The sequence below is a fragment of the Bos mutus genome, chromosome 23 (genome assembly GCF_027580195.1).
Source record: "Bos mutus isolate GX-2022 chromosome 23, NWIPB_WYAK_1.1, whole genome shotgun sequence".
In the NCBI taxonomy this organism is placed as follows: domain Eukaryota; kingdom Metazoa; phylum Chordata; class Mammalia; order Artiodactyla; family Bovidae; genus Bos; species Bos mutus.
The window spans coordinates 32,125,697-32,150,328 of NC_091639.1; the positions used below are offsets into that span (position 1 = coordinate 32,125,697).

General features: G+C 56.0%; 2 protein-coding genes across 5 annotated transcripts; one reads left to right on the forward strand and one right to left on the reverse strand.

Annotated features, from left to right (window-relative positions):
- The first annotated feature begins 422 nt into the window (after positions 1-422).
- TCTE1 (t-complex-associated-testis-expressed 1) lies at positions 423-17,598 on the forward strand. 3 transcript variants are annotated; one of them, XM_070360886.1, is made up of 5 exons: positions 423-484; positions 9,341-9,716; positions 11,292-11,860; positions 13,861-14,049; positions 15,853-17,598. In XM_070360886.1, the coding sequence occupies exons 2-5, from the start codon at positions 9,437-9,439 to the stop codon at positions 16,060-16,062; spliced, it is 1,248 nt and encodes a 415-aa protein (XP_070216987.1). In that variant the 5' UTR covers positions 423-484; positions 9,341-9,436; the 3' UTR covers positions 16,063-17,598. The 3 variants fall into 3 exon arrangements, with proteins under 3 accessions (XP_070216987.1, XP_005900144.1, XP_070216986.1); XM_005900082.3 differs by having other exon boundaries at positions 13,861-14,310; positions 15,853-17,588; XM_070360885.1 differs by lacking the exon at positions 423-484 and adding an exon at positions 1,188-1,811 and having other exon boundaries at positions 13,861-14,310; positions 15,853-17,589.
- Positions 17,599-19,279: 1,681 nt separating this feature from the next.
- On the reverse strand, positions 19,280-23,896 carry TMEM151B (transmembrane protein 151B). 2 transcript variants are annotated; one of them, XM_070360884.1, is made up of 3 exons: positions 23,652-23,896; positions 21,109-21,549; positions 19,280-20,696 (listed from the first exon to the last, which is right to left on the reverse strand). In XM_070360884.1, the coding sequence occupies exons 1-3, from the start codon at positions 23,775-23,777 to the stop codon at positions 19,560-19,562; spliced, it is 1,704 nt and encodes a 567-aa protein (XP_070216985.1). In that variant the 5' UTR covers positions 23,778-23,896; the 3' UTR covers positions 19,280-19,559. The 2 variants fall into 2 exon arrangements, with proteins under 2 accessions (XP_070216985.1, XP_070216984.1); XM_070360883.1 differs by lacking the exon at positions 23,652-23,896 and having other exon boundaries at positions 21,109-22,730.
- Positions 23,897-24,632: the final 736 nt, after the last annotated feature.

The following is a 24,632-nucleotide window of genomic DNA, read 5'->3' on the forward strand; positions in this document are numbered from 1 at the left end:
CCATCGTCCTCTTCCGGAAGGGAATGGCCACTGGCGCTTTTCCTGGACCGTCTTCACACTCGTCATCCCCACCTCCATTTCCACACAAAAGGCCCGGAGAAGGAAGAGCCCCTTTGCAGTCCAGGAGCCCTGCCCCATCCGCAGCTCCCCGCCTTTCCCCGCAGAAACCCACTGCTCCTAAACATGTCCACAGGACGCACAAACCATGTCCCGCGGTCAGAGTTCCCACTGCCCGCTCTGGGCCCCACACAGTGCCTTAGATGGGGACACGTATTTGCATCGATCCTGGGCCAAGGTGTGCGGCGACAACCGAAGTCCGGGAGCCCTGCCCTCGCACAGCAACGAGCAAAGTAATCCAGCTTGCCGGAGAACGCATGCGCACCCGCCCTTGAGGGCCCGCCCCCTAGCGACGCACGGCGTCCCTAACAACCGGCGTTCGTGGGGACCTGCGGGAAGGCGAGCGCTCAGGTCTCTCTCGGGAACGGTGAGGCAACCTCTGGAGAGAGAACACCCGGCCCCGGTCTCGCCTAGCGGGCTGAGCTCTCTCTGCCCCGACTCCCCCGACAGGGCACGGGAGCACGCCCCAGAGTCCGCCCACCCGGCCGAAATCTGCAGGTGGCCTTGGCTCCCGTGAGAAGGAAGGGCCGGCCTGTACCTATGGGAGGCCCCCACCCCATATGAAGTTGGCCGTGCCTCCTTCCTCCCTACAGCCACTGCAAACCGTCTCTGCGAGTCAGGGAAGGGTCACCCGAGATGGAGAAGGGGAAAGTGGAGTGAGAGTTGGTCATGGGGAAGAGCAGTCCCTAGTTCCAGGGCCCCAGCCTTCCTGGAAAGACAGATCTCTATTCCCAGCTCCTGGGGCTGCAGTCCTTCCCGCAGGTCTAGACGCTTCTACACCTCCCTCCCTCCCATGACAAGGCTGGTTATCCTTGGTCACCAAGGAGAAGGAGGGCCCCTTCACCTCAGGCGGGTTGAGGGAGGGACTTGCTGGCATTTGGAGCTGAGCTTCCCCGGTCGGGTGTCTGAATCAAAGGGTGGAGTTCTTTTTTAAGGCAACAGACCTAAGTGGGCAGTTGGGAGGAAAGCCTGGCCCAGGGGTGTGATAAGTGTGCAGACTGTCTCACCAGCAAAAGACCAGGGGTGCTGGGCCAGAGCTCTGTCAGGGAAGCTTTTTTGCCCCTCTTTTGTGATTCCACAAACTGAATTCCCAAATGGAAATGACTTGGCCTGAGGTGGAGTCTGACACAGTAGGCAGGATAGGGATTGGGGAAATGTAGACAAAAGCCAGGGCCCTGAGGAGCAGCTGACTGAGAAAGCAGGAAGCACCATCAGAGAAGCTGGGGGATACGGGATGTCAAAGCCCAGCCCCGGACAAGGGATGTCCAAGGCCACAGAGGTCCTCACAGAACCTAAGGAAGGCCTGGCACTTCTGTTCAGTTCAGAGGAAAAGAGGGGAGGACCAGGGATGTAGTGAGCAGAAAAAGGAGAGGACTTCCCCCTCCCCTAGCATCTTCAACTTTCCCATTTGGGCAGGCAGGTGGAGCCTCTGCCCAAAGCGTTTGGATTTAACTAGGCACTTGAGAAAAATGGAGGAGGTCGGAGACGTTTCTGAGAGGAGGGAAGGTGCAGGAGACTCGAGCACTGAACCCTAGGTCTGGAAGGAACATGGAGGGCCCAACGGGGCAGGAGAGCACAGCTCTGCGGTATCTCTTGGATCCTCTTGGGGCCTCAAAAGCTGAAGTGATCATCAGTTCTGCAGAAGGACCCTGAGACTGCAAGGGACAGGGAGTGAGGGAGCCTGGACTGTTCAGGTCAGCACCGATGAGGGTGACCCCAGCCTCCTACTGGAGAGAGTGGAAAGCCCACTGGAAAAGTGCTATGACAACTGAGTCTGGGCAATTTAGGAAGCAATCCCAAGTGATTTGTCTCTGCTTTTGTGCAGGGAAGTGAGGAACAGCTTTGGACAGACATGGGTTCAGAGTTTAGCTTCTCCATTTACTATGTGATGCTTAGCAAGTTACTTAAGTTCTCTAAGCCTCTGTTTTTCTGTTTGTGAAATGAGGATAATGGTGTTATAATAACAATATTTGTCAATAATAAGTCTGAACATTTCATAGGTTTATATAGGTACAGCATCTAACATCTTTGTCATGATATCTAACACTTACCTTGAGTGTTGACTCTGGGCCCAACACTATACAGAATGTCTCACACGTGTTTCCTGGTGGTTCGGACAGCAAAGAATCTGCCTGCAATGCAGGAGATGCAGGAGACATAGGTTCAGTCCTTAGGTCGGGAATATCCCTGGACAAGGGCACGGCAACCCACTCCAGTATTCTTGCCAGGGGAATTGCATGGACAGGGGAGCCTGGTGGGCTGTCATCCATGGGCTCGCCAAGAACCAGTCATGACTGAGTGACTGACACTTTCACTTCAGGGCTTCCCAGGTGGCACGAATGGTACAGAACCTGACTGCCAGTGCAGAAGACACAAGAGATGCAGGTTCAATCCTCAGGAAGATCCCTGAAAGAGGAAATGGCAACCCACTCCAGTATTCTTGCCTGGAGGATTCCATGGACCGAAGAGCTTGGCGGGGCTACAGTACATGGGGTTGCAAAGAGTCAGGCATGACTGAAGCGACTTAGCACGCAAGCATGCACACACATTAGCTCCTTTAATCCTCTGGATAATCTTATGAAGTAGGAACCCCAGTTACTATCCCATATTACAGATAAAGAGATGGAGGCTTAATGGGGTTGCATGACTTGCCAGATTCTCCCAGATGTTGGGGACAGAGTGGAGATTGGACCTCAGGCGGTGTAACTCCTGAATCCTGAGCTAGCTGTTAGTTATGCTGCCTCCTCCTGTGCACACACTACTGAGGGCCTGCTGGGCTGCTGCATGTGTGCATGCTCAGTCAAGTCCAACTCTTTGCGACCCCATGCACTGTAGCCCACCAGGCTCCTCTGTCCGTGGAATTCTCAAGGCAACAATACTAGAATGGGTTACCATGCCCTTCTCCAGGGGATCTTCCTGACCCAGGGATCTACCCTGTGTCTTCTACATTGGCATGTAGATTCTTTACCACTGAGCCACTTGGCCTAGAATACAATAAATCAGAGCTATGTATAGACAAGGAGGTGGTTCACAGAACACTTGTCCACCATCAAAAATGAGGACAACCCTGCCCAAACTAGGACATCTCGTCCCTTTCTATTGCCTGTGTTTGGGCATGTAGAGAGCAGACCCTAACACTTAACCCTGTGAGTTAAGAACTGAATGTTATTTCAGGACCTGGATGCTGGTCCTGAGGACACAGCTGGGACCGGGGGAGGGGGAGGAGGAGTCACCTTTCCTCAGGGGTTGTGGCAGGGTTGATGTTGGCGACATAGCGTGTGAGGCCTTGTAGGTCCAGGAGATGAAGGGTCACTGGTTGCCCCCACTTGCCCCATCTGAGGGCAGGGTGTGCCCTTCGAGGGGGCACACCTGATGATGGCACAAGAGGCACTCACTCGGGAATTCCCTGGCAGTCCACTGGTTAGAACTCAACCCTTTCACAGCTGTGGCCTGGCTTCAACCCCTTGGTTCCCTCAGTCAGGAAGCTAAGATCCCGTAAGCCACGCTGTGCAACGACAAAATAAAATTAAATAGCAGTGCAGGGTTCACATAGGGATGTATACACACATGTATGGACTGTTAAGATTTCGTTTCGTTAGGGAGGAAATGCATTTTACTATAACAGGTGTGTCTTTCATCAGGGGCCTGAAATTCCCATTGTGGGGTGCCACGGACCTAGTCGCTCTTCCAGCCTGGGGAGACCCTCCCCGACACATCCTGTCTGCAGTGAAGACAGGACGCCTGCTTCCCTGGGAACAAGAACAGGCTTTTTTCTTTTCTAGTGGAAGATGGAAAAGTGTCTGGGAGAGCAGGGCGTTGTGGTTAGGGCAGCCAAGCTCCTGATCTGGCCCCCGCCCTCCTGTATATCCAGGGGCCAGTTATTTCCCGGTCTGGTCTTCAGTTTCTTCATCCATAAAATGGGGTTGAGAAGCCTGCCCCGACTCCAGTGTAGAATAAGACTCTAACAAGAGAAACGCTCTGAATGACGCTTGTAACTTTTTTTTTTTTTAATATTTATTTGTCTGGCTGCATCCAGTCTTAGTCGCGCTCATGGGCTTAGCTGCTCCGCAGCATGTGGGATCCTAGTTCCCTGACCAGGGATCGGACCCATGTGCCCTGCATTGCAGGACATATCTTAACCACTGGATCAACAGGAAAGTCCCAGAAACTTGTAACTTTTAAGTGCTGAGCCGTTGGACGTTGATGATGCTGTCAGCAAAGAGACAGGAGGTGGAGTTGGAGGCTCGGGTGGTCAGGAGAGGAACAGGCCACCAGAGGTAGACATCAGGAACAGCCAGGCAGCTTCTGGCCATCCTGTTGAACTAGTTCATCTACTGATCTGGGATTGTTCCCATAATTTCATTCACAAAACAGTAAGCCTACCCACATAGTGAGGACCTTTTGGTCATAAAGGGGCAGAAACCCAATTCTTAGCTTCAGCAAGAGAGACTTGCTGGAAGGCCATCAAGTCAGGTCTCAGAACTGAAGGAGGCCGTCAGAGGGCCTTCAGCGATGAGGACTGGGGACGGGAGGTGCCCGGTGCCCTCTGTCCACCTCCCTCTCCTGCTGGTCTCCGCCAGGCAGCACTTCCTCCTGCTGCCGCAGACCGGCCTTTTCCGTGTGAAGGGAAACAGCTTCCAGCAGCAGGGGATCTGTATCCTTCAAGGACGTGTGTCCTTCTGTCTACCTCCACTTGGACAAATCCCAGGGAGGACTCTGATTGGCTGATATCAGGTGCACCCCTGAACCAATACAGGGCACTCCTATTGGCCAGAATCTGTGATCAGAGGGAGGTGGGGCAGCCCAGAACGGCAGCTGCCTCCCTGGCAGACCTGATACCGGGTTAGGGATTAGAGAGAAAAAAACAAGTAAAAGAGGACTTCCCTGGTGGTCCAGTGGCTAAGACTTCATGCTCCCAATGCAGGGTTCCATCCCTAGCTGGGGAACTAAGATCCCACATGCCGCATAGCGCAGTCCAAAAAAAATAGAAATAGTCCTCACACCTGGAGGAGCCCACAGTCCAGTGTGGGTGTGAGGAGAGGGTTGTTAGTCCACTGAAGCGACACAGGTACTAAGGATCTGACAAAGAGAAGGGGGAGATAAGAAAAGCCAAAGACTCCAGAGGGGAAATGGTGCTTGAGTTCAGGCTCAAAATACCAGTGCTGGTCTGCTTCCCCGGGCAGAGACTGCAGGAAAGGCCTTCCAGGCAGAAAGTGGCTTGAGCAAAGGCTGGGTGGTGCAGATTAGTCTGCCGTATTCAAGATGCAGAGAGGGGTTTATTTCAAACAGAGCATCCGGCCATGGAGGGCCTTCTGCACTGAGTTGAGGAGCCAGGGGCTTACCCAGAGCCCTGCCAGGACAGCTGTGAGAAGGCTGGGTGCTGGGACACACCCAGGTGCGGGGCAGCTGCAGCTACAAGGACAATGGACAATGAGGCCCTGAGCTGAGGCCGCAGCAGGAAGGGAGAGGAGGGACCACAGGGGAGGGAGTCAGAACTGAGGGGAAACTGCAGTGACCAGGTTGGGGGGGCTGGTACTGAGGGAGAGAGGTGAGTCCCCAGCTTCCAGGTTCACACACCTGGGTAGCTCCTGGTGCCTCTGGCCAAGGTAAGCAGCCAGGAGGAGGAGAGCCTTGGCGGAGGCACTGAGTGCTCTTGGCGGGCAGACTGAGGCTGCAGGCGCCTCGAGGTGACCAGTGGCCATGAGTCTGGAGCTCAGAGGGGATGGGGGAGCTGCAGCCCAGCAAGAGGAGGAACAGGGCAGGCAAGGCTCAACCCTGAGGGGTGGGCAGAGTCAGAGGAGCCTGTGTTGGAAGCCTCTGGAGAATGTACGAGAGGCCGGGGGGAAGAGTTGAGAGAGCGGCAGCCCAGCCGTGGTTGAGAAGAACAGGTTTGGGTGTGTGACTTGATGCCATCTTTGTAACATTAGTAACTGGCAGGCAAAGAGTTCATCGTGCTCATTATCCTTCGAAACATACTCTGCTTTATATTTGATTGATTCTTTTAGGTATGTATATATAAAAAAAAAAAAAACATTTGGAACTAAAAGCCTTCTTAGAAGAATCCTCTATCTGGTAACAAATTGCTTGCCAAAAATATTTCTGTGATGTTGAGTTTTTTTAAAAAAATCAAGACACGATAAGTGAAAACTACCAATCTGACCTTATTATGAGGTTAACATTATCAACATTTGTCTTTAACATGACATCAGACCTCGGGGTATGGAGGTCTCTGTGAATGTTGCGGGACCGTAGGGATTCTTGTTTATATCAGCCAAGCACATGGAGCACGTGCAGGGCCACCGTGTCCCTCCTTCTGAGGCGATGGCTCAGGGACCTGGACCAAGCCCCAGGCAGGTCGTGCAGCGTCCTACCAGAGAAGGCTCCGGGCTCCAAACAGCGGCCAGGCAGTTAGGACCAGACCTGAGGAGCCAGGTCCTAAGACAGTGAGGCATTAGATGGTGAGAACAGGCCATCCTGTTCCTGGGAGCACCCTGCTAGGCCCCAGGAAGGGTCTCCCAACATATGGCTTCCCGGGGAGCAGAAGGGACCACTGAACAGGATGGTGAAGCCAGGCAGTTCTGTGAGAGAGGCCTGGAGAGCCACGCTAGGTTCTGCTCCCACAGGCATGGCCCAAAGGCTGTCCTGGGTTGCGTCTGGGACCAAGGGGAATCCCGGAATGTGTTAGACCAAAACTGTGGAGGGAGCCCCAGGCGTCCAGACGCGGAGCTGGTGGGAACAGGGCTGGCCTGTTGTCCTCCTCCTCTGGCCCAGTCTGCCAGCCCTCCACCCCACCCCCTCCTGTCCAGACCTGAACACCACCACCACCTTGCCCTCACGTGTCCCCTGGATGAAGGGAAGCACCTCACTCAAAGACACCATCTCAGGTTAGTACCCAGAAGCAGGTCTCTAGGGCTTTACCTCCCCAGCCCAAACCGCTGTCCCTCAGAATGCCTCCGTCCACACACCCACTCCAGTACTCCTGCCAAATAGTTTTAAAAATGTTTATTTATTTGTTCAGAACACAGTGCCTTCATTGCCTCCTGCAGGCTCTTGTGTTGCGGCACACGGACTCCGTTTTTTTGTGGTTTCGTGGGCTTAGTTGCTCCAGAGCACATGGGATCTTAGTTCCCAACCAGGGATCAAACCTGTGTCCCCTGCATTGCAAGGCGGATTCTTAACCACTGGAACACCAGGGAAGTCCCACTCCTGTCAAATATTATGAATATGATTCAAGTATTATCTCAGGGGAATCTCCACGAAGCCTGCAGAGGAAGATATTACTGTGCCCTTTGATGGATAAGGAAACTGGCACTCAGACCGAGTAACTTGGCCAAGGTCACACAGCAAGTGCCTGGCAGAGCCAGAAATGCCAAGTCATCTGGGGCCTCCAAGCAGCATCCCCTCCCAGCCACACCCTCGGAGGGACCATGAGTCAAAAAGCGCCAGCTGCTTGTCCCACAATGCATGGACCCAATCTGTTTGTCAATTTGCATTTTATTTGCATAAGTGTATCACCAAAATACATAGATATCTTCCTTATACTGCCCCCTCCTGTCTCTCTCTCTCTCTCTCCCCCCCTCCCTTCCTTCCTCTCTCTCTCTCTCTCACACACACACACACATTCACACAGCCAGGCTCTTCCTCCTTGGGATGCCTGGAGGACTGGGGAGCACCATCTGGTCCCCTCCATCTGCCAAGGACACCTTTGCTAGTTCACAGTGTTCCTGCCCACCGGCCACTACCCAGTGCATGGAGTCGGGGAGCAAACCCAGAGCGGGAGCTCCGTGCTGGGCTGAGCAGACCCAATTCTTCCGAGGTCCTGGGAGGGGACACTGCAGCATGGGTGCAGGAATGGACAAACGGGGTGACGGCATGCCCGGATATATCCTCTGTCCTCAGCCCCAGATTTAGCTGCCTTGTAGCCTCCCACACTTTCCCGCTGCTGCTGTCTGGAATGCCCGGAGCCTGGGAGAAATAGGAAGACTGGGATGGGGAGATTGAGGGAGGGGCAAGCTAAAGCCCACTGAGGGAAGAGGAGAAGGTGCTGATGCCCTGGGCAGGGTATGGGTCTGGTTTCCCTAGCCTTCCCTTCTGGCCTGCACTGCCCAAAACAGTAGTCACTAGCCATCAGATTTTGAAGGTTTAAATACATATACCTAATAATTATATATATATATATATTAATTTTTATATTGATTACATGTTTAAATATTTTGGACATATAGGGTTAAACATAAAGTTAATTTCACTTGTTTTCTCTTTCCTTTCTTAGTGTCTATAGGAGAAGTTTTTAAATCGTCTGTGTGGCTTGCATTTGGGCAGCCATTCTATTTCTATTTCTATACTTCAATTGGCGAGTACTGTTCTTCATCCCCTCCTCCTGGTTAGGCAGTTGTTTTTCTGTAAAATGCTTAGTGGCAGGGAGCTGTTTTGAACTAAATGTTTATCATACCTCAGCCTTTTGGCTGAACTTGATAGACTGAGTTGTTGTTGTTGTATTTATGTACAAATTTTTGGCTGTATGGGGTCTTTGTTTCTGTACGGGGTCTTTGGGGCTTTCTCTAGGTGTGGAGAGTGGGCACACAGGCTTAGCTGCCCTGTGGAATGTGGGATCTTCCCCAACCAAGGATAGAACCCATATCCCCTGCACTGGCAGGCAGATTCTTAACCAGAGGACCACCGAGGAAGTCCCAATAGACTGAGTTTTAATCCACCTTTGTTATATATAAGCTGTGTAACTTTAGGCAACTCAGTTCACCTCTCTGAGCTTCAGTTTCACATCAGAAAAAAATTAGTCCATCAGCGCCTATCTCAAAAAGGCTTCTGTGAGAATCAAATGAGCTGATATACATAAAAAACTAAAAAAAGGGACAGCATACAGCAATTGCTTGTAATTACTGCGTAGCTATTATTGTCTGAAATGTGGTTCTGCTGCTTGCTACAGCTTCGTGTGTCACAGAAAGCTATGCCTCTTCGGATGCATTATTTTAGTCACTCTTCCCAATCATCTTATTGGTAACTGCTATCCTCATTTCACAGGGGAAGCATCTGAAACTCAAAAAGCTTCAATAACCGGCCCAAGGCCACCCAGCTGGTGGGGTGTGTACCTGGACCTGCTCTAGTCCAGAGACTGGCCCTTCAGAACCACCCTGTGCTATGTCTGTTGGTAAATGCCCACCGAAACCCTCCAAAATAACAACCCTTCCTGCTTCTCTTTCTCCAGGTTCCTGCCAGCACCCAGGATCTGCCTGTCTGAGAAGCTCCCCATCACGAGGCCATCACCAAGGGGCCACCTGTCCCTGTGTTGCCAACCCCCAGCATGCAGGATACCCAGACAACAGAGTCACCGTCAATCCCCAGCCGGTCCTCAACCTCCACCCAGGACCGGTCTTCCACTGTGGGCCAAACTTTGAGCTCAGCCCCACAGCCCTCAAAGCCCACCCCGATTATCCCACCCCTGGCTAAGTCCACAGGCCCAGGTTCTGGGTCTGGGGTCCGGCGGATGCGCAGGATCATCGCTGAGGATGCTGAGTGGTCGCTGGCCATCGTGCCCCTCCTCACAGAGCTCTGCATTCAGCACATTGTCAAGAACTTCCAGAGTGAGTCTGTCCCCTCCTCGCTTGGGAGCAAGAAGGCCAGGAGTGGGGCAGGGTGGGAGGGGACTGCCTTGAGGCCAGGCCTCAGAGCTGGGTCTGGGGCAGCCCCTGCCTTCTCCTACAATGTCCTCTCATCTTGTTCAGTCCCTTGGTCGTGTCCGAATCTTTGCAAACCCGTGGACTGCAGCACGCCAGGTTTCCCTGTCTTCACCATCTCCCAGAGCTTGCTCAAACTCACGTCCATCGAGTTGGTGATGCCATCCAACCATCTCGCCCTCTGTCATCCCCTTCTCCTGCCTTCAATCTTTGCCAGCATCAGGGTCTTTTCTAATGAGTCAGCTCTTTGCATCAGGTGGCCAATGTATTGGAGCTTCAGCTTCAGCATCAGTCCTTCCAGTGAATGTTCAGGACTGATTTTCTTTAGGAAAATGTCCTCATCCCCACTCACCTCCTCCCTTCCGCCTACCCTGAGGCCAAGTCAGTTTCTCCAGCCATCCCCCCTCCCAGGCCCCACCAGACCCCTCCCCCATCCTGCTCTGTGCCCTCTACATCTAGGCCCTCTCCTTCCTTTTCCCACTCTCTCCAGCAAAGCCTGGCCCAAACCACATCTACCTCCTCCACTAGAAAGCCCTCCCTGGTTGACCATCCTCCACTCTCTCTTCTATGGGCGTGTATAGATCCTTGGTTTGTCCCGTACTTTAGTTTCTGTTAATGTTCATCCTTTTCAAAGATGAGTCGGCAACCTCTCCTACCAGAGGGGGAGCTCTCTGAGGACAGGGCCATTGTGTTGTCTACGGCACCTGTCACCACCAGGCCTACAATATATCCATTAGACCTGTTTACAGTCTGCCTCCACTAGTAAGATGGAGCGCCTCCCTCGGTTTTGTTCACTCTTGTATCTTCAGCACTTAGGGTGGAAGGATAGTACGCGGTACGTAGTGTGTGCATGTATGCTCAGTCACTTCAGTCGTGTCTGACTCCTTGTGACCCTATGGACTGTCGCACTCCAGGCTCCTCTGTCCGTGGGATTCTCCAGGCAAGAATGCTGGAGTGGGTTGCCACGCCCTCCTCCAAGAAATCTTCCTGACCCAGGAATCAAACTCATGTCTCTGCCTCTTTTATGTCTCCTGCATTGGCAGGCAGGTTCTTTATCACTAGCACCAACTAGGAAGCCTGTGGTACATAGTAGGTGCTCAAAAAAAAAAAGCTTTTGTTTTGAAATGAATGAATCAAATCACATTGGGAGCCTCTGAAATCAGGAGTTACCTCCTCTGCTAGATTAAGAAAAAACTGAGGGCTGGACCTGGGATTCTGTCTCAGACAGAGAGCTCCCTGAGACCAGATGCTAAGATGTCCACCTTCAACCAGGACCACCCCAGATTAAGGATGGTGTGTCCCTCCTCAGATCGGGCCTCCCTGGGAATGAAGGCTATCTCTTCTCACAGACTGGGGCTCCCTGAAGGCAGAGGAGGGTCTTCCTCTTTCCTGGGTGCCCCCAGACAGACAGGCTGAACCCAGGGCACCACAGTGCAGTGTCCCCAACACTGTGCCTCCATTTGCCTATTCTTGCTCCCAAAGACAACCCCATCCTGAAGCAGCTGCTCCCAGAGCATCAGAAGAAGGTCCTGAACCACCTGTCTCCTGACCTGCCGCTGGCTGTGACCGCCAACCTGATCGATGATGAGAGTTACTGGCGCCGCTGCTGCACGCAGCGGTGGCCCGTGTGCCACGTGGACAATCACGGCGGTAGCTGGAAGCGCATGTTCTTTGAGCTGCACCTGGAGAACCTGCTGAAACACTTCATCCCGAACACCACCGACCCCGCCGTGATCCTCAACCTGCTGCCGCTCTGCAGGAACTACGTGCGCGCCATCCGGGTGGATCAGTTCCTTCCGCCCGTGCAGCTCCCGGCCCCGCCCCGCGGCGGGGATCAATCCGATTCCGGCAGCGAAGGGGAGATGGAGGAACCGGCCATGGACCACTACCAACTGGACAACCTGGTGGCTGGCCTGAGCCATCTGGAGGAGCTGGACCTGGTATACGGTGTGAAGGACTGTGGCATGAACTTCGAGTGGAACCTCTTCCTCTTCACCTACCGCGATTGCCACTCCCTGGCGGCCACCGTCAAGGCCTGCCACACCCTCAAGGTACCACCTACCCCCAGCCTCCCCCTACCTCCCATTCTCAGCATCTTTCTGAGTCCCTCTCCCCTTCCCCTCCTCCTCCATCACCGCCTTCTTGCTCCTATTTCCTTCTCGCTCGTTGTCCTTGGTGGCCCTGAACCAAGCTGGGTTCTGGGAATGCAGAAACGCAGAAGGTTCTGCCGGGCCCATTCACCAGCTATTAATCCAACAGGCGACTGCACCCTGGGCCCTGTCCTAGGTGCTGAAGATTCCGCAGTGAGCACAATTAGACCATTTGTGCCCTCCAGCTGACAGTCTGGTGGGGATAAAAGGCACTAATCAGCAATCATATAAAAGTGAAATTGCAACTCAAATAGAGTTTACCAATAAAAATACGGGATGTCCAGTTAAATCTGAATTTCAGATACACAATGAATTTTTTATTTTTTAGGTTAAGTATGTCCCAAATATTCTGGTTGGAAGAAAGAGAGCATGCCAAGAATCAGAGGAGGAGGAAAAGGAGGACATGACATTGTATCATAGAGTCCAGGGAGGGAGGCGTTTCAAGAAGAGGGGTGAGCAGCAGTGGGGTGGGATGGAGCTGAGGACCGGATGTAGCAAACTTGGAGGTCACTGAGGGGAAGCTATGTCGGTGGAGTGCCAGGAGCAGAGTCCAGATCAGAGACATTTGTGGAAAAAGTGAGAGGTGAGGAGACAGATCAGCTTTTTCAAGAACTTGGCTGTGAAAGGAGAGAAAGGTAGAGCAGTAACAATGAGGGGTTTGGGTTTCCTTAAGAAGAAACTTGCATGTGTTTAAAACCAATGTATAAAAACAAAACCAAATGGATCCTAATCAAATGCATAAGCTTTTGCACAGCAAAGGAAACCATAAAACAAAGAAACAATATTCAGACTGGGAAAAATATTTGCAAACAATGCAACAGACAAGGCTTAGTTTCCATAACATACAAGCAGCTCATACAACTCAATAACAACAACAAAACAGCCCAATCCAAAAATGTCCAGAAGACCTACACATTTCTCCCAAGATGGCCAACAGGCACTTGAAAAGATGCTCAACTTAGCTAATTGTTAGAGCAATGCAAATCAAAACTAGAGTGGGGTATCACCTCACAAAAGTCTAGGAGGGTGCAGCGAAGGGCTGACTCATCCAACAGACCTGGATTCAAAACCTGCCTCCACGGCTTAATCACCGTGTGACTCTGGGCAAATGAGGTTTCCACTCAAAGCCTCCATTTTCTCCTGTAAAATGCAGAGGACTTGTTCTATCTCACTAGGATGCCAAGGGTTAGAGATCATGGCTATGGAATGTTGCAGCAGCATGCCCAGCACGTAGTCATTACTCAATAAGTGGTAGTTTTTTCCCTACCAGTCGCCACCAAATCTGCACCACTATCATGCTGGGTAGACCTGCCCTGCCCAAAAGCCAGCCAGGTGGTCGAATCCTTTATCCCTTACTGCTCCACCTCTCTCCCCCTTCCCAGCCAAGTTCTTCTCTCTCTCTTTTTACTATTTATTTATTTGGGTGGGTCCCATATGCAACATGGGCTTCCTTGATGACTCAAGCATCCTAAAGAATCCTGCAATGCAAGAGACGCAGGAGATGTGGGTTCGATCCCTGGGTCGGGGGCATCCCCTGGAGGAGGGCATGGCAACCCACTCCAGTATTCTTGCTGGGAGAATCCCGCAGACAGAGAAGCCTGGTGGAGTACAAGTCATAGGGTCACAAAGAGTTGGACACGACTGAAGGGACTGAGCACACACGCACAGCTGCAGCATGTGGGGTCTTCTATCTTTATTGCAGCATGTGGGATCCACCTCCCATACCAGGGATCTAATCTGAGCCCCCTGCACTGGGAGCTCAGAACCCCAGGCACCGGACAGCCAGGGAAGACTTCCCCCTAGCCAGGTTCTTGAAAGAGCAGAACCTCAGGAGTTCCTGGGGCTCCCTCCTCTACCTGGGGGAGGTATGTAGACAGGCACATTCTTCCTGCTGCCCACAGATCTTCAGGCTGACCCGAAGCAAGGTGGATGACGACAAGGCACGCATCCTAATCCGCAGCCTCCTGGACCACCCGGCCCTGGAGGAGCTGGACCTGTCGCACAACCTCATCGGGGACCGGGGCGCGCGCGCTGCCGCCAAGCTGCTGAGCCACAGCCGTCTGCGCGTGCTCAACCTCGCCAACAACCAGGTGCGTGCGCCCGGTGCCCATTCTCTGGCTCATGCCCTGGGGCACAACAGCAACCTCATCTCCCTCAACCTGCGCCTCAACTGCATCGAGGATGAGGGTGGCCAGGCGCTCGCCCACGCCCTGCATACCAACAAGTGTCTCACCACGCTGCACCTCGGGGGCAACGAGCTGTCCGAGCCCACCGCGACCCTCCTATCCCAAGTGCTCACCATCAACACCACACTCACCAGCATCAACCTGTCCTGCAACCACATCGGGCTGGTGAGCTATGGCTTCTGGGGCACGCAGGGCCAAGGGGAAGCCCTGGGGGCTTGGGCGGAGGGCTTGGAATCTGACTGCTGCCGGTGCTTACCGGGAAATTGCTAGGACCACAGGCTTTACCCAGTTCTCACCCCAGCTCTGCCATTTAGCACTTGGTTAAAGTTACTTAACCTTTGGGACCTCCATTTCCCCATCTGTAAAACGCAAATAGTAATAGCATCTACCTCTAAGTGTGGTTAATGGAAGGATTAAACGAGTTATAACTGTAAAGCAGTTAACCATTGCAGATACTGGCTAGGTCCTCAGTATTTACTAGTGGTTGCTACTAGTCGGGATTCTGTACTATGCTAGGCACCCAGTATCCATTAGTTTTTCTTTAGCCCTCAACTTATCTAGTAAAATAGCCCCCGCTTTATAGATGGAAAATAGTCTCAGAGAGGTTAGTGAGTTGCCCAAGAGCATCCAGTCAGGTTGAAAGCCTGGGTCCTTCCCAACAGACAGTGTCTTTCAAATCTTGACCAAGTCTCAGAGTAAGAAATGCAATTTGCATGAGCACCTAGTGAACACATACATCGATATAACGTAATTGAAATTTAACTTGCACTGCTTGTGATATATGCTGATGTTTTCTTGTATAATGTCTGCTATTTTTAAAAAAGATGCTTCGGTGACCTGTTGAGTTGACTTTGCAACATACGGTTTTGTCACAACCATAGAAAACCAGCATTCTGCCTCCCAACAGGAAATTTTTCTTACTGGGTGAGGGCCACCCAACCCAGAAGGGGCTGAAACTGTGAGGCCTAGAGAAGAGGGCCCTCCATGCACTCCAGCTAGGGCCCTGCACCCTTTACCAAGCCTCCCCAGAGGACAGTCGGGCTCACAGACACTGACTCCAGAGAGAGTGCTCTTGGCTACAAGTAACAGAAAGCTTGAATGGGAAATGGCTTAAACAAGAGGAATGTTCACTGTGTCCCATAATCAGAAGCCCGGGAGAAGGGGGTTCTGGGGTTGGTGGGTTCCTTGGCTCAGTGCTTCTGAGCCACCTCTGCTCTGCCTACCCAGTCCCACGACCCTGTTGTCTCTTGTGTGACTCTCATGGGCCCAAGACGGCGGCTGTACTTCCCACAGGGCTACGCTCAGAGGCAGAAAAAAAGGAGACCACTCCTCTCTTTCCTTCTCTTTTACGAGAAAAAGCTTTCCAGATGCCACTCCCTCCAAACTTCTTCCTTATATCTCACGAGCCAGATGTGTCTCCCGTGCTCGTGGCTGAACCAGAAGAATGGAGTCATTGTCACTGCCGCAGCACCACGCTTTTCAAACCACTGGGGCTGAAAAGTCAATGTAGTGAATTGCAAGCACCATTTTTCTCAGAGAATAAGATGGAACAGGATAGAAAACGCTACACAAAGTAGGAATTGTGTTGTGAAGTTGTTCCCGTCATGTCTGTGTATCAGGATGTGTACGTGTGCACACATCCACCCATGTGTGTGTGGTCCTGAGTCATGGTGGAAAGTGACCCTTTCCCTTGTATTCCTGACCCAGGATGGCGGGAAGCAGCTCCTGGAAGGCATGTCAGACAACAAGACCCTCCTGGAGTTTGATTTGCGCCTGTCAGACATCGCTCAGGAGAGCGAGTACCTCATCGGCCAGGCCCTCTGTGCCAACCGCGAAGCAGCCCGCCAGCGGGCCCTGAATCCCAGCCACTTCATGTCCCCAGTCACTGTCAAGGGCCCTGAGAACCCTGCGGGATAAGACGGGAACAGGGCTGGGGCAGTGGCCAGACCTGGGTCACTGCCCCAGCCCCACCCCTCATTTCATGCCCCTGCCATGCCTGCTCTTGAGGGTCACCCCGGTCCCGAGGGCGGGAGAGGGGAGACCAAGACTATCCTTGGGGTGAGCGATTGAGGTTCTGCAGGGATCTGTGAGGAGAGGAAGGAGCCTGGGATAGAGGTAGAAAGTGGGACTTAGCCCTGGTACCTAGGGAGAGGATATGAACAGACTCACTGACATGACTGACTACTTCCAAGAATACAGAAAGCCGACCCTTCGAGACTGTGAGGCCCAGACTCTCCTCCAGGGGCTGCCCATCTCCCCAATCACCCTCCTCCCCACCATTGTTCTCTACCAAACAGATCCTTGACCTCTTGACCTTCAAACACACACTCTCTCCTCCACCCCAGGATTCAGCAGAGCTCTGCCTGGCTCTTCCACCCTCCCCTGCAGATGCCACCTCCCTCCTACTTGACTCTGCTTAAGTCTTCCAGTTCTGCAGGTCATGCCACCCCTAGTCCGCCCCACCCCCAACCTGGGCAGGAGGAAACAAAGGTGACGGGAGGGGCTCAGACCCATCAGCCTCCTCAAAGAGCTGCTCACAGAACTGGGAGATGGTGAGAGAGGTGTGACCCTGGGAGGGAGGTCAGTGAGTCATCCGCAACTTTATTATCCACCAGATTGATTTATACAATCTTTGCGCTTGGAAATCCACGACAGAAAGGCCACAGTGTGATGCACCCAATTGACAGAGACCTGTCTTCTCCCCAGCCAGGCCCAGCCCACCCCACAAGCCCTTGTCCCAGGACACATGAAACCCTCCAGGCACCCTCCACGAGTCCCCATCACTATGACCGCCCGCCCTGGGGCCACACCCACAGGAATCACATCTCCCCATGAGGCCATGAGAGGATCTCCTGACGGATTCAGGCTGAGCCCCAGGGCCCATCCTCTGCAGACCGAACCCCCAGCCCCGTTTCCAAAGGGTGGGTCACAGGCTGCAACCACAGCCTAGGAGCGCTTTCCAGGGACTCCTTCCAACAAGCAGGCACGGAGCAGAGCACCAAAGCGGGCTTGGGAGTGACCGCACGTGTGTACCTGTCTGGGCAACTTCAGGTCTGTCTGTGCCTGACACCCTCTGACAGTTCCAGAGTGCAAACTTATAGGTGTGAGGGTGTGTGTGAGTGTGTGAGTGTACATAGCCACAGCTGCTAGCAGAGGTTCTAATTAGAGAAACAAGAACATTCAGTGTAAAGTTTAATTTTAGAGATTAATTTTTCTGGTTTTTGTTTTCCCTGGCAATCAATAAAGCTACCAAGAAAATAGACCAAAGACTTGGTTTCTCTCTAAGTCTGTGCGTATGTGGGAGGTGTGAGGCTGTCAGTGTGAGAAGACCTAGGCAGAAATGGTCAATACAGGCAAATATAATCACAGCCCCTCCCCTCTCCCTTCCTCCCAGCTCAGGCTCTGTCTCAGGCATCTGCCTGAGGCAGGGAGCTGAGTTCCTCCCTTCCCCAGAGCCATGAGGTGGCCAGGATGCCCCAGACAAGGGTGTGACATCCGGGTGCCAGCTGGCCAAGAACTGGGTGCCAAGGCCACAGCTCGCCACCTGTACCTCGCAGACATCCATTCAAAGGAAAGAGGGGCGCTCCAACCCCTAGGCCCCTGAAGAGCACAGTGCTGGCAGGTAGGTGGGCACTGCTGCCCAGGGAAACCTAGTGGGCAGCTGTCCCCTCCTGCCCAAGCCTCCCCTTCTCCGGCCTCCTCCCCTTCTCACTCAGCCATCTCCACCTGAAAGTTAAGCTCAACCCCAATGCGCCACAGGCCATGGTGTCCCCACAATCTGTGCCCCCACCAACTCCCCAGGGAAGGGGAGCAGGGGAGCCAGAGGAGATGTTGCATAGGTGGAGGCCATGCCCCGGGCGGTGCGGGCCTGGCCAGGCTGGAGGAAGAGGGGAGAGGAGTGGCTCTGATGGCTCAGATGAAGTGAGAAGCATCAGGGGCGAGCCTCAAGACCGAGGGTTATCCTCTCTGGCTGCAAATGTGAGCTCACTCCCTGGGCACTAAGTCAGCTGGGAAAACGTTAGCCAGGGGAGCTGGGCGGGCAGGGGTTTTGTACACAGACATGCACACGGAAGCGCATCAGGGTAGGAGTGGTGGGGGACAGCACATGGGGCCAGCGCCCTGGGGTGGTGACAGCATGCCCCTTTGAGGACCCTGGGACACACAGCAGGGCTTCAGCTCACGGGCTAGGGGAGGACAGAGGGATCGGGCAAGATTTAGAGAATGCCTGCCTCTGACCCCGCCACTGGAACGGAGCTTCCAGCTGGGCTCGAGACAAGGTCCTCAGCCCCTCAGAGCCTCAGCTTGCGGACGACCACTATCCACTCCTCCCCACCAACACGGGGGAGCCAAGGGGCAGTCCCCACGGACACCCCCACCTTTGAGGGTCTTTTCATGACCCTCTCCTCTTTGACTCCCACTTGCTTCCTGAGTTCTCTGTTGTCACCCAGGCCTGTTCCTAGTCTCCCCGCTGAGTCGTACACCTTGGTCAGCTTGAAGGAATGCCACCCGAAGGAGGTACCCTCCCAGAACCTAGGCAAGGAAGCTGAAGTTTAAACGACTGAGGTGCACTGCCCTCCACAGTTTGCCTTCCCCCTCACCCTGGCAACAGCTCTTCAGAGCCAGGGAGCAGGCTGGGGAAGGAGAGCTGTGGTGAGTACGGTCCCCCCAGGACCCAACCTCCCGGGGGCCCAGGGAGATAAACAACAGCGGTGAGAGTGGCTAAAGGAAATCCCGATCTTCGGATCTTGTCGGGGCCAGTGCCAAGAAGAGGAGAGCAACATCTCCAGGGCTTTGAGATGGAGTACCATGGCTGACACCTGGGCCCGGCCTCAGACCCACCGAATTCATTAGCTTGGCTGAAAGCCAGCCCTGCTGTTCTCCGAACCACTGCCCCCTTGGTAGAGAGAGGCGCCGGCAGGATCAGGCTGCAGCGAGGAAAGAAAGCCGGGCGGCCCTTCCCCCCTGGCCTCCAAACCTCCCCAGCTGCACAGCGAGGGCCTCTCCCTGGAGACGGAGCCCAAGGCGGGTCCCAGGGCGCAGTCGCCACGTAACAGTCATTGGATCCACTGAAAAGCGGGACAGGGAATCTCCAATGTGCGAGTGTGTGTGTCGCAAAGGGAGGTGACCCCCTAGGAACTCAGGGGCGGGCAGGCCTGGAAGAGACGGCTCTGCCGGGGTGGGATTGTCTCCCCTGTCCCCAGCTGTCTCTCTATGTACAGGAAGGTGGGGGGGGGGTGGTATCGGATCGGCCCCATCTGAGTCTGGCCCACGCCCCCTCACCTCCCACCTCCCCACCCCCACCGTTCCCAGCACGGCCTCGGCCACACTCATGACTCCCCCTGCTCCACCCGCGGGACGCGCCGTCCGGCAAGGGGCAGGGAAGGAGACCGTCGGGCCGGTCCCGGGACCCGGGCTCACAGTGAAGTCTCTACGCAGGAGCCGTGGCGGTGCAGCGGCCGGTGGCTGTGGCCCAGACACCCCTCCTGACGGTGCACAATGAGCACCGGGAAGTAGAGGGCGTCGTGGTAGGGCGGCGGCGGCCCGGCCTCCTCCTCGTCGTCGTCCTCCTCGTCGTCCCCCATGCTGGCCTGGCTGGACAGTCGCGTCTGCTCGGTAGGGCAGCTCGCCTCGTTGACGCTCCCGCTCCGGCTGCGCCACAGGCAGCTGCGCCGGGAGCCGTAGAGGCGGCCGAGAGAGAAACGGCTGCCCCCGCAGCCCGCCCCAACTCCTCCGGGCCCCGGGGCGGCCCGCGGGCTAGCGCAGATGCTCAGGGCGCTGCGCGAGAAGATGGACGAGCTACTGACGGCGCGCTGGCAGTGCTCGCAGCTGCGCCGGTACGGGGCCAGGCCCGCCGCTCCCGGTCCACCCACCCCGCCGTAGCGGCAGGTGGGGGCGTAGCCCCCGGCCGCGCCCCCAGAGCAGCGCGCGCCCAGCCCCGCCAGGTCCATGAGCACCGCCTCCGAGTAGCTGGGCACCAGCTGCTGGTTGGAGCGGATGTGCCACTCGAGCTCCGTGCTGTCCACCGTGTTGACCCGCGGCAGGCGGTGCGTGAGCGGCGGCAGCAGCTCGTCGCTGGGACTGAGGCCGCCGCCGGCGCTGCCACTTGCCGAACCCGGGCCCTCCAGGCCAAAGAGCTTTTCTACATGGTAGTGCGCGTAGGCCGTGCGGTACTCGGCCAGCACGCGCAGCGGCCACGACAGAGTGAGCAGCGCCGCGGCCCAGAAGGCGGACGAGCAGGCGTACCAGGGCGGCCTGGCCGGGTCGGGGAAGGCCACCATGAACTCGCGGAAGTCCACGTTCTTGAGATGCATGCCCTCGCGCGCCTCCATGTAGTCGTCCAGGCCCTCGTTCTCGGCGAAGAAGCGCGCGCGCTGGCACAGGTACGCGTTCTCGGCCTCCACGCTGGCGAAACTGAAGCACTTGGTGAAGCGCAGTCGTGTGGCCGGCGCGCCCTCCAGCCCCACCAGCGCCTTGGACACATCGCGGACGCCACAGCGCGCGTAGTCGAACTCAGCCTCGGCCACGTGCGTGTTCACGCGCTCATGGTAGACCTGCGGCGCCGGGGAAGGCGGCGGGAGTCGCTTCAGTCCGCTCACCCTCGTCCGCCCTCTGGCGGCTCTCGGCGCCTGATGGAACCCTCAGCCTCTCCTGGCTTAGCTCCCGGTTGGAGCCAGGTAGGATCTTATCTCCAGAGACAGACCCTGGAGTCAAGACTGCCGGGCTTCGAATCCCAGCTCCACCATATACTAGCTGTTTGACTTTGATATTGGTTAAGTACTTAGAGCAGAACCTGTCTGCTAATGTTTGCTGTTATTATTATGGTGGTGGTTATTGCTCTCCTGTGGCAGTGCCCACAAGAGCTCACTGCTGGCTGTGCTCTCCCTGGGGACAGTCGGGCAGGGTCCCAGCAACCACCCCCCTCCCATCTGGACCACCAGCCTGTGCTCCCCTTCAGCTCCTCACCTGGGTGGTGGTGTAGGCGTCTCCATTGCGGTATCGGGTGACTTGGCGCGTGCGGCGGACGTAGTGGTAGCTGATGGCCTTCCACCAGATACAGGGCGTGGCCTGCTGCATGCGGCCCACGCGCTCTCGCACGCTGCTCACGTCCACCCGGTGCTGCAGCTCGTGGCGGGCTTGGCAATGCCAGCACTCCACCAGGTAGACGGCATACAGCATGAGCAGGAAGGCCAGGGGGATGTAGACATAGCCGTTGGAGCAGGGGCTGTCGTGGTACATGAGGCTGTTGCCCTGGTAGGCGCTGCTGAAGGTGAGGCGGGTCACTGTGGTGACGTGGCACCAGGCCACCGCCCCCAGGCAGCCGTACATGAGCAGCGAGAGCAGCAGGCACTTCCAGTGGGACTCACGGCAGAGGGACTTGGTGAAAGAGGGCTGGATGGGACGCTGCTGCTCAGATGGGCAGGCAAAGGGCCGAGATGATTGGGGAGTGAGACGGAGTGGCAAGGACCCAGTACAGAGATGAATGCGGGAAGGGAGGGCCAGAGGCCAGCACCCGAAATGACAGGGAGAGACAGACAAGGATGTGGAGAGAAGAGTCAGACCAAGATGGGAGGCCAGGACCAGAGGTAAACACAGAAGTGACCCAGAGTGAGCCATGAGGACAGGAAAAAGGAACAGAATGCCAGTTTGGGGAAGTGCAGAGAGAGATACCCCAACAGGCAGAGGGATCAGAGCCAGGGGTGGAGGGAGAAGGCCCAGGTAGCAAAGAAGACACAGATGGATAGGATGGCACCCAGAGGAATAGTCCAAAGACAGATAAAAAGATGACAGTGAAACAGGAGAAGGTGTGGGTAGGGAAGACAAGGAGGACAGACAGGCATCAGTGAAGGCAGGTCCCCAGCCCAGACCCCTTCCAGGTATTCTAGGAAAGGAGGGAGGGGCCCACTGACATCCCCTTCCCACTTCATAGGTGGGGCCCTCCCTTCTTCCAGGAGGAGCCACTTCCTTGGACCCATCCACCTCCCTCATACCTCCCAAGAAACCCCAAGTGCTGTCTCCTTCCCCACACTCTGGACCCCAGGTCCCTAGCAAGTCTCCCTAACATCCTACCCCTGTTCTAAGATGGAAAGCAGTGGGTTTGTGTCCCTGAGCAGCAGGTGGTCCAGGAGGAAATATCCAGATGGGCAGAGGCATATGGCTGGGGAGAGGGGATGAGAGACAGGGGTGGGAGTGGGAGGCAAGGAAGAAGATATTTGCGGCCCAGCCCTTTGTCAAGAGAAAACAGTTCTCAGTACCCAGGCTTGTTAAAGCACTAAATCATGTTCTGCCCTGCGGTGGTCCTGATGAGTTGTTTATGCGTCTGGCTCCTCCACTAGACAGGTGCTCCTGAAAGCAGGGCCTCATTCTCTTTGCATTCTGGGTGCTGGCACCCACAGCCACTCAAGGACAAGTATACTGAGTCAGATGTCTGGTGGCAGCCTGGGCTTTCCCTCTGCTCCCCCCACCGTCTAGCTTTAGGAACCCCCCACACACCCTCCTGCTGAGATCCTGACTTATTCTTTCCATTCCCCTGCCTGGACCTGGAGGCTCCCCAGGGGAAGGGAGAGAAGGTGGAGAGAGGAAAGGCACAATAACAGGCAGTGGGCCCTGGACTGGTGTGAAATCCAAGGAAAGATCTGGAAGTACAGATAGGTGGCTGGGTGAGGAAAGAGTACTCAGCACATGCAGACAAGATTAGGGTGCATGTGCCTTTGTGGGAGCCTCACCCCTGGGGAGTGCATATGTGCCCCTTTGCATGCCCACTTGAGTGTGTGCTTGTCCCAGTGAGTGCGTGTGAAAGGGGCCCTCCCTGCAGTCCTGCCTGTGTGCTTCTGCCCTAGGGCAGTGTGCAGTGTGTGCACGAGCGTGCATGGGAGATTGGGGAGCCCCTGGTACTTTCCTTCATCGCTTTGTCTCCAGGTTTAGTATGCCCCCAACGAGGGGTAGGTATGCTTGGTACCAACACCTGGAAGGATTTCTGGGAGTCCCCTGGAGGGGGATGCTACACGGACGTTGGATGAGAGAGGCGCACATCCCCCACACAAACAGTCCCAGTGACCTCAGGGGGGATGACTTCTGCACACATTTGACCTTCTTAGGACCCCAGCTCAGGTAACACCACCGTTTCCTCCGTGGACCTGGCAGGTACTCTCCTGCCTTCCGCAGCCCCTCCAAGTCACCCTTCCTGGCCTTCTAGAGAGCATCTCCCTCCGCGAGATAGGATCCCGGCTACCGTCCCCACCCCCACTCACCCGGGGTCCGCGAGGCTCCGCCCCTAGGCCCCTCCCCCTGCCCGGGACCCCCCGAGCCCCGCCCCCGGCGCGGCCCCTTCCCCGACACCGCGGACAGCTCCGGCCGCCGGGCGGGGGCAGCGGCGCGGGACTGCGGCTGCGGCTGCCGGCTCGGGGTGCGGGGCGCCGGGCGCGCTGCGGCGGAACCGGCGGGGGAAGGGGCGCCACGCCCGGGGAAGGGACGACCGCGCCCGGGGAAGGGGCGCCACCTGCTCTCACCTCCTCTCGGGCGGGGCCCTCGTCCGTAGCCGCCGCCGCCGTGGGCTCCTCCGGGACCCCGGGGCCGCCACCGCCGCCGCCGCCACCGCCGCCGCTCTCTCCCGCGGCCGAGCCAGGGGGGGACATGGCGTAGAGGGGGCGCGTCGAGCTCAGGGCCTCCCGGGGGGCTGCCGGGGGCCGGGGGCATCCTGCGCCGGTCCTGGGGAGGGGGGCAGAGGGGGCGGGGCCCTCGCTGCTCCCCACCCCCCGCCGGGGGGAGGGGGCCTGGAAAGGGCACCACGGGTAAGGGGCTTGGGGATGGGGATGGGGAGGCGGGCTGGGGGGCCGGGCTGGGGGGGGCCGGGGCCGGGGGCGGGTGTCACCTTGAGGCCCTCGCGGCGCCGCTCCGCCTCCCGCCCGCTCCCGCCGCCGCCTTTTGTCTGAGCGGAGCTGGAGCCAGCGCGCCCCCCCTCTTCCTCCCAGCACAGGAGCCCCGCCCCCGGCCCCCCAAACTCCGCCTTCCCCAAGCCTACCTAACAGCCACCCCAAAGGGGACAAGCAACAGGGGCTCCCGGCACCCCTTCTTCTCTCCCAGCCCCGCTCACTACCCGCACCCCCGCCATTCTTCTTCCGAGGAGGAGAAACTAAGCCCAAACTCCTCTCCGTCTATTCACGGAGGGGGCGCCAGCGGCCAACTAACATCCCTCCCCACCGTTGGTTCTCGCAAGTTCCCAGGGCTGAGGGTGGGGAGAGGAAATTGAGTTTGGGAACCCTAGGCAAGATCCTCATTCTCAGTTGGATGGTAAAGGGTTAAGGCAGGAGCCAGACTTCAGAGGCCGGACCCTGCTGAACAAGGCTGGGAAAGGCTGAAAAGGAACGGATCGGAGCTGGATGTGAGGAAGGACTAGCAGAGGGCAGAAAAGAGGATATTGAAACCAGCCTTCACTGAACTAGCTCTCTATCCTAGAAGAAAAGCCCCAGAGAAGCAATGAAGTGTGTACG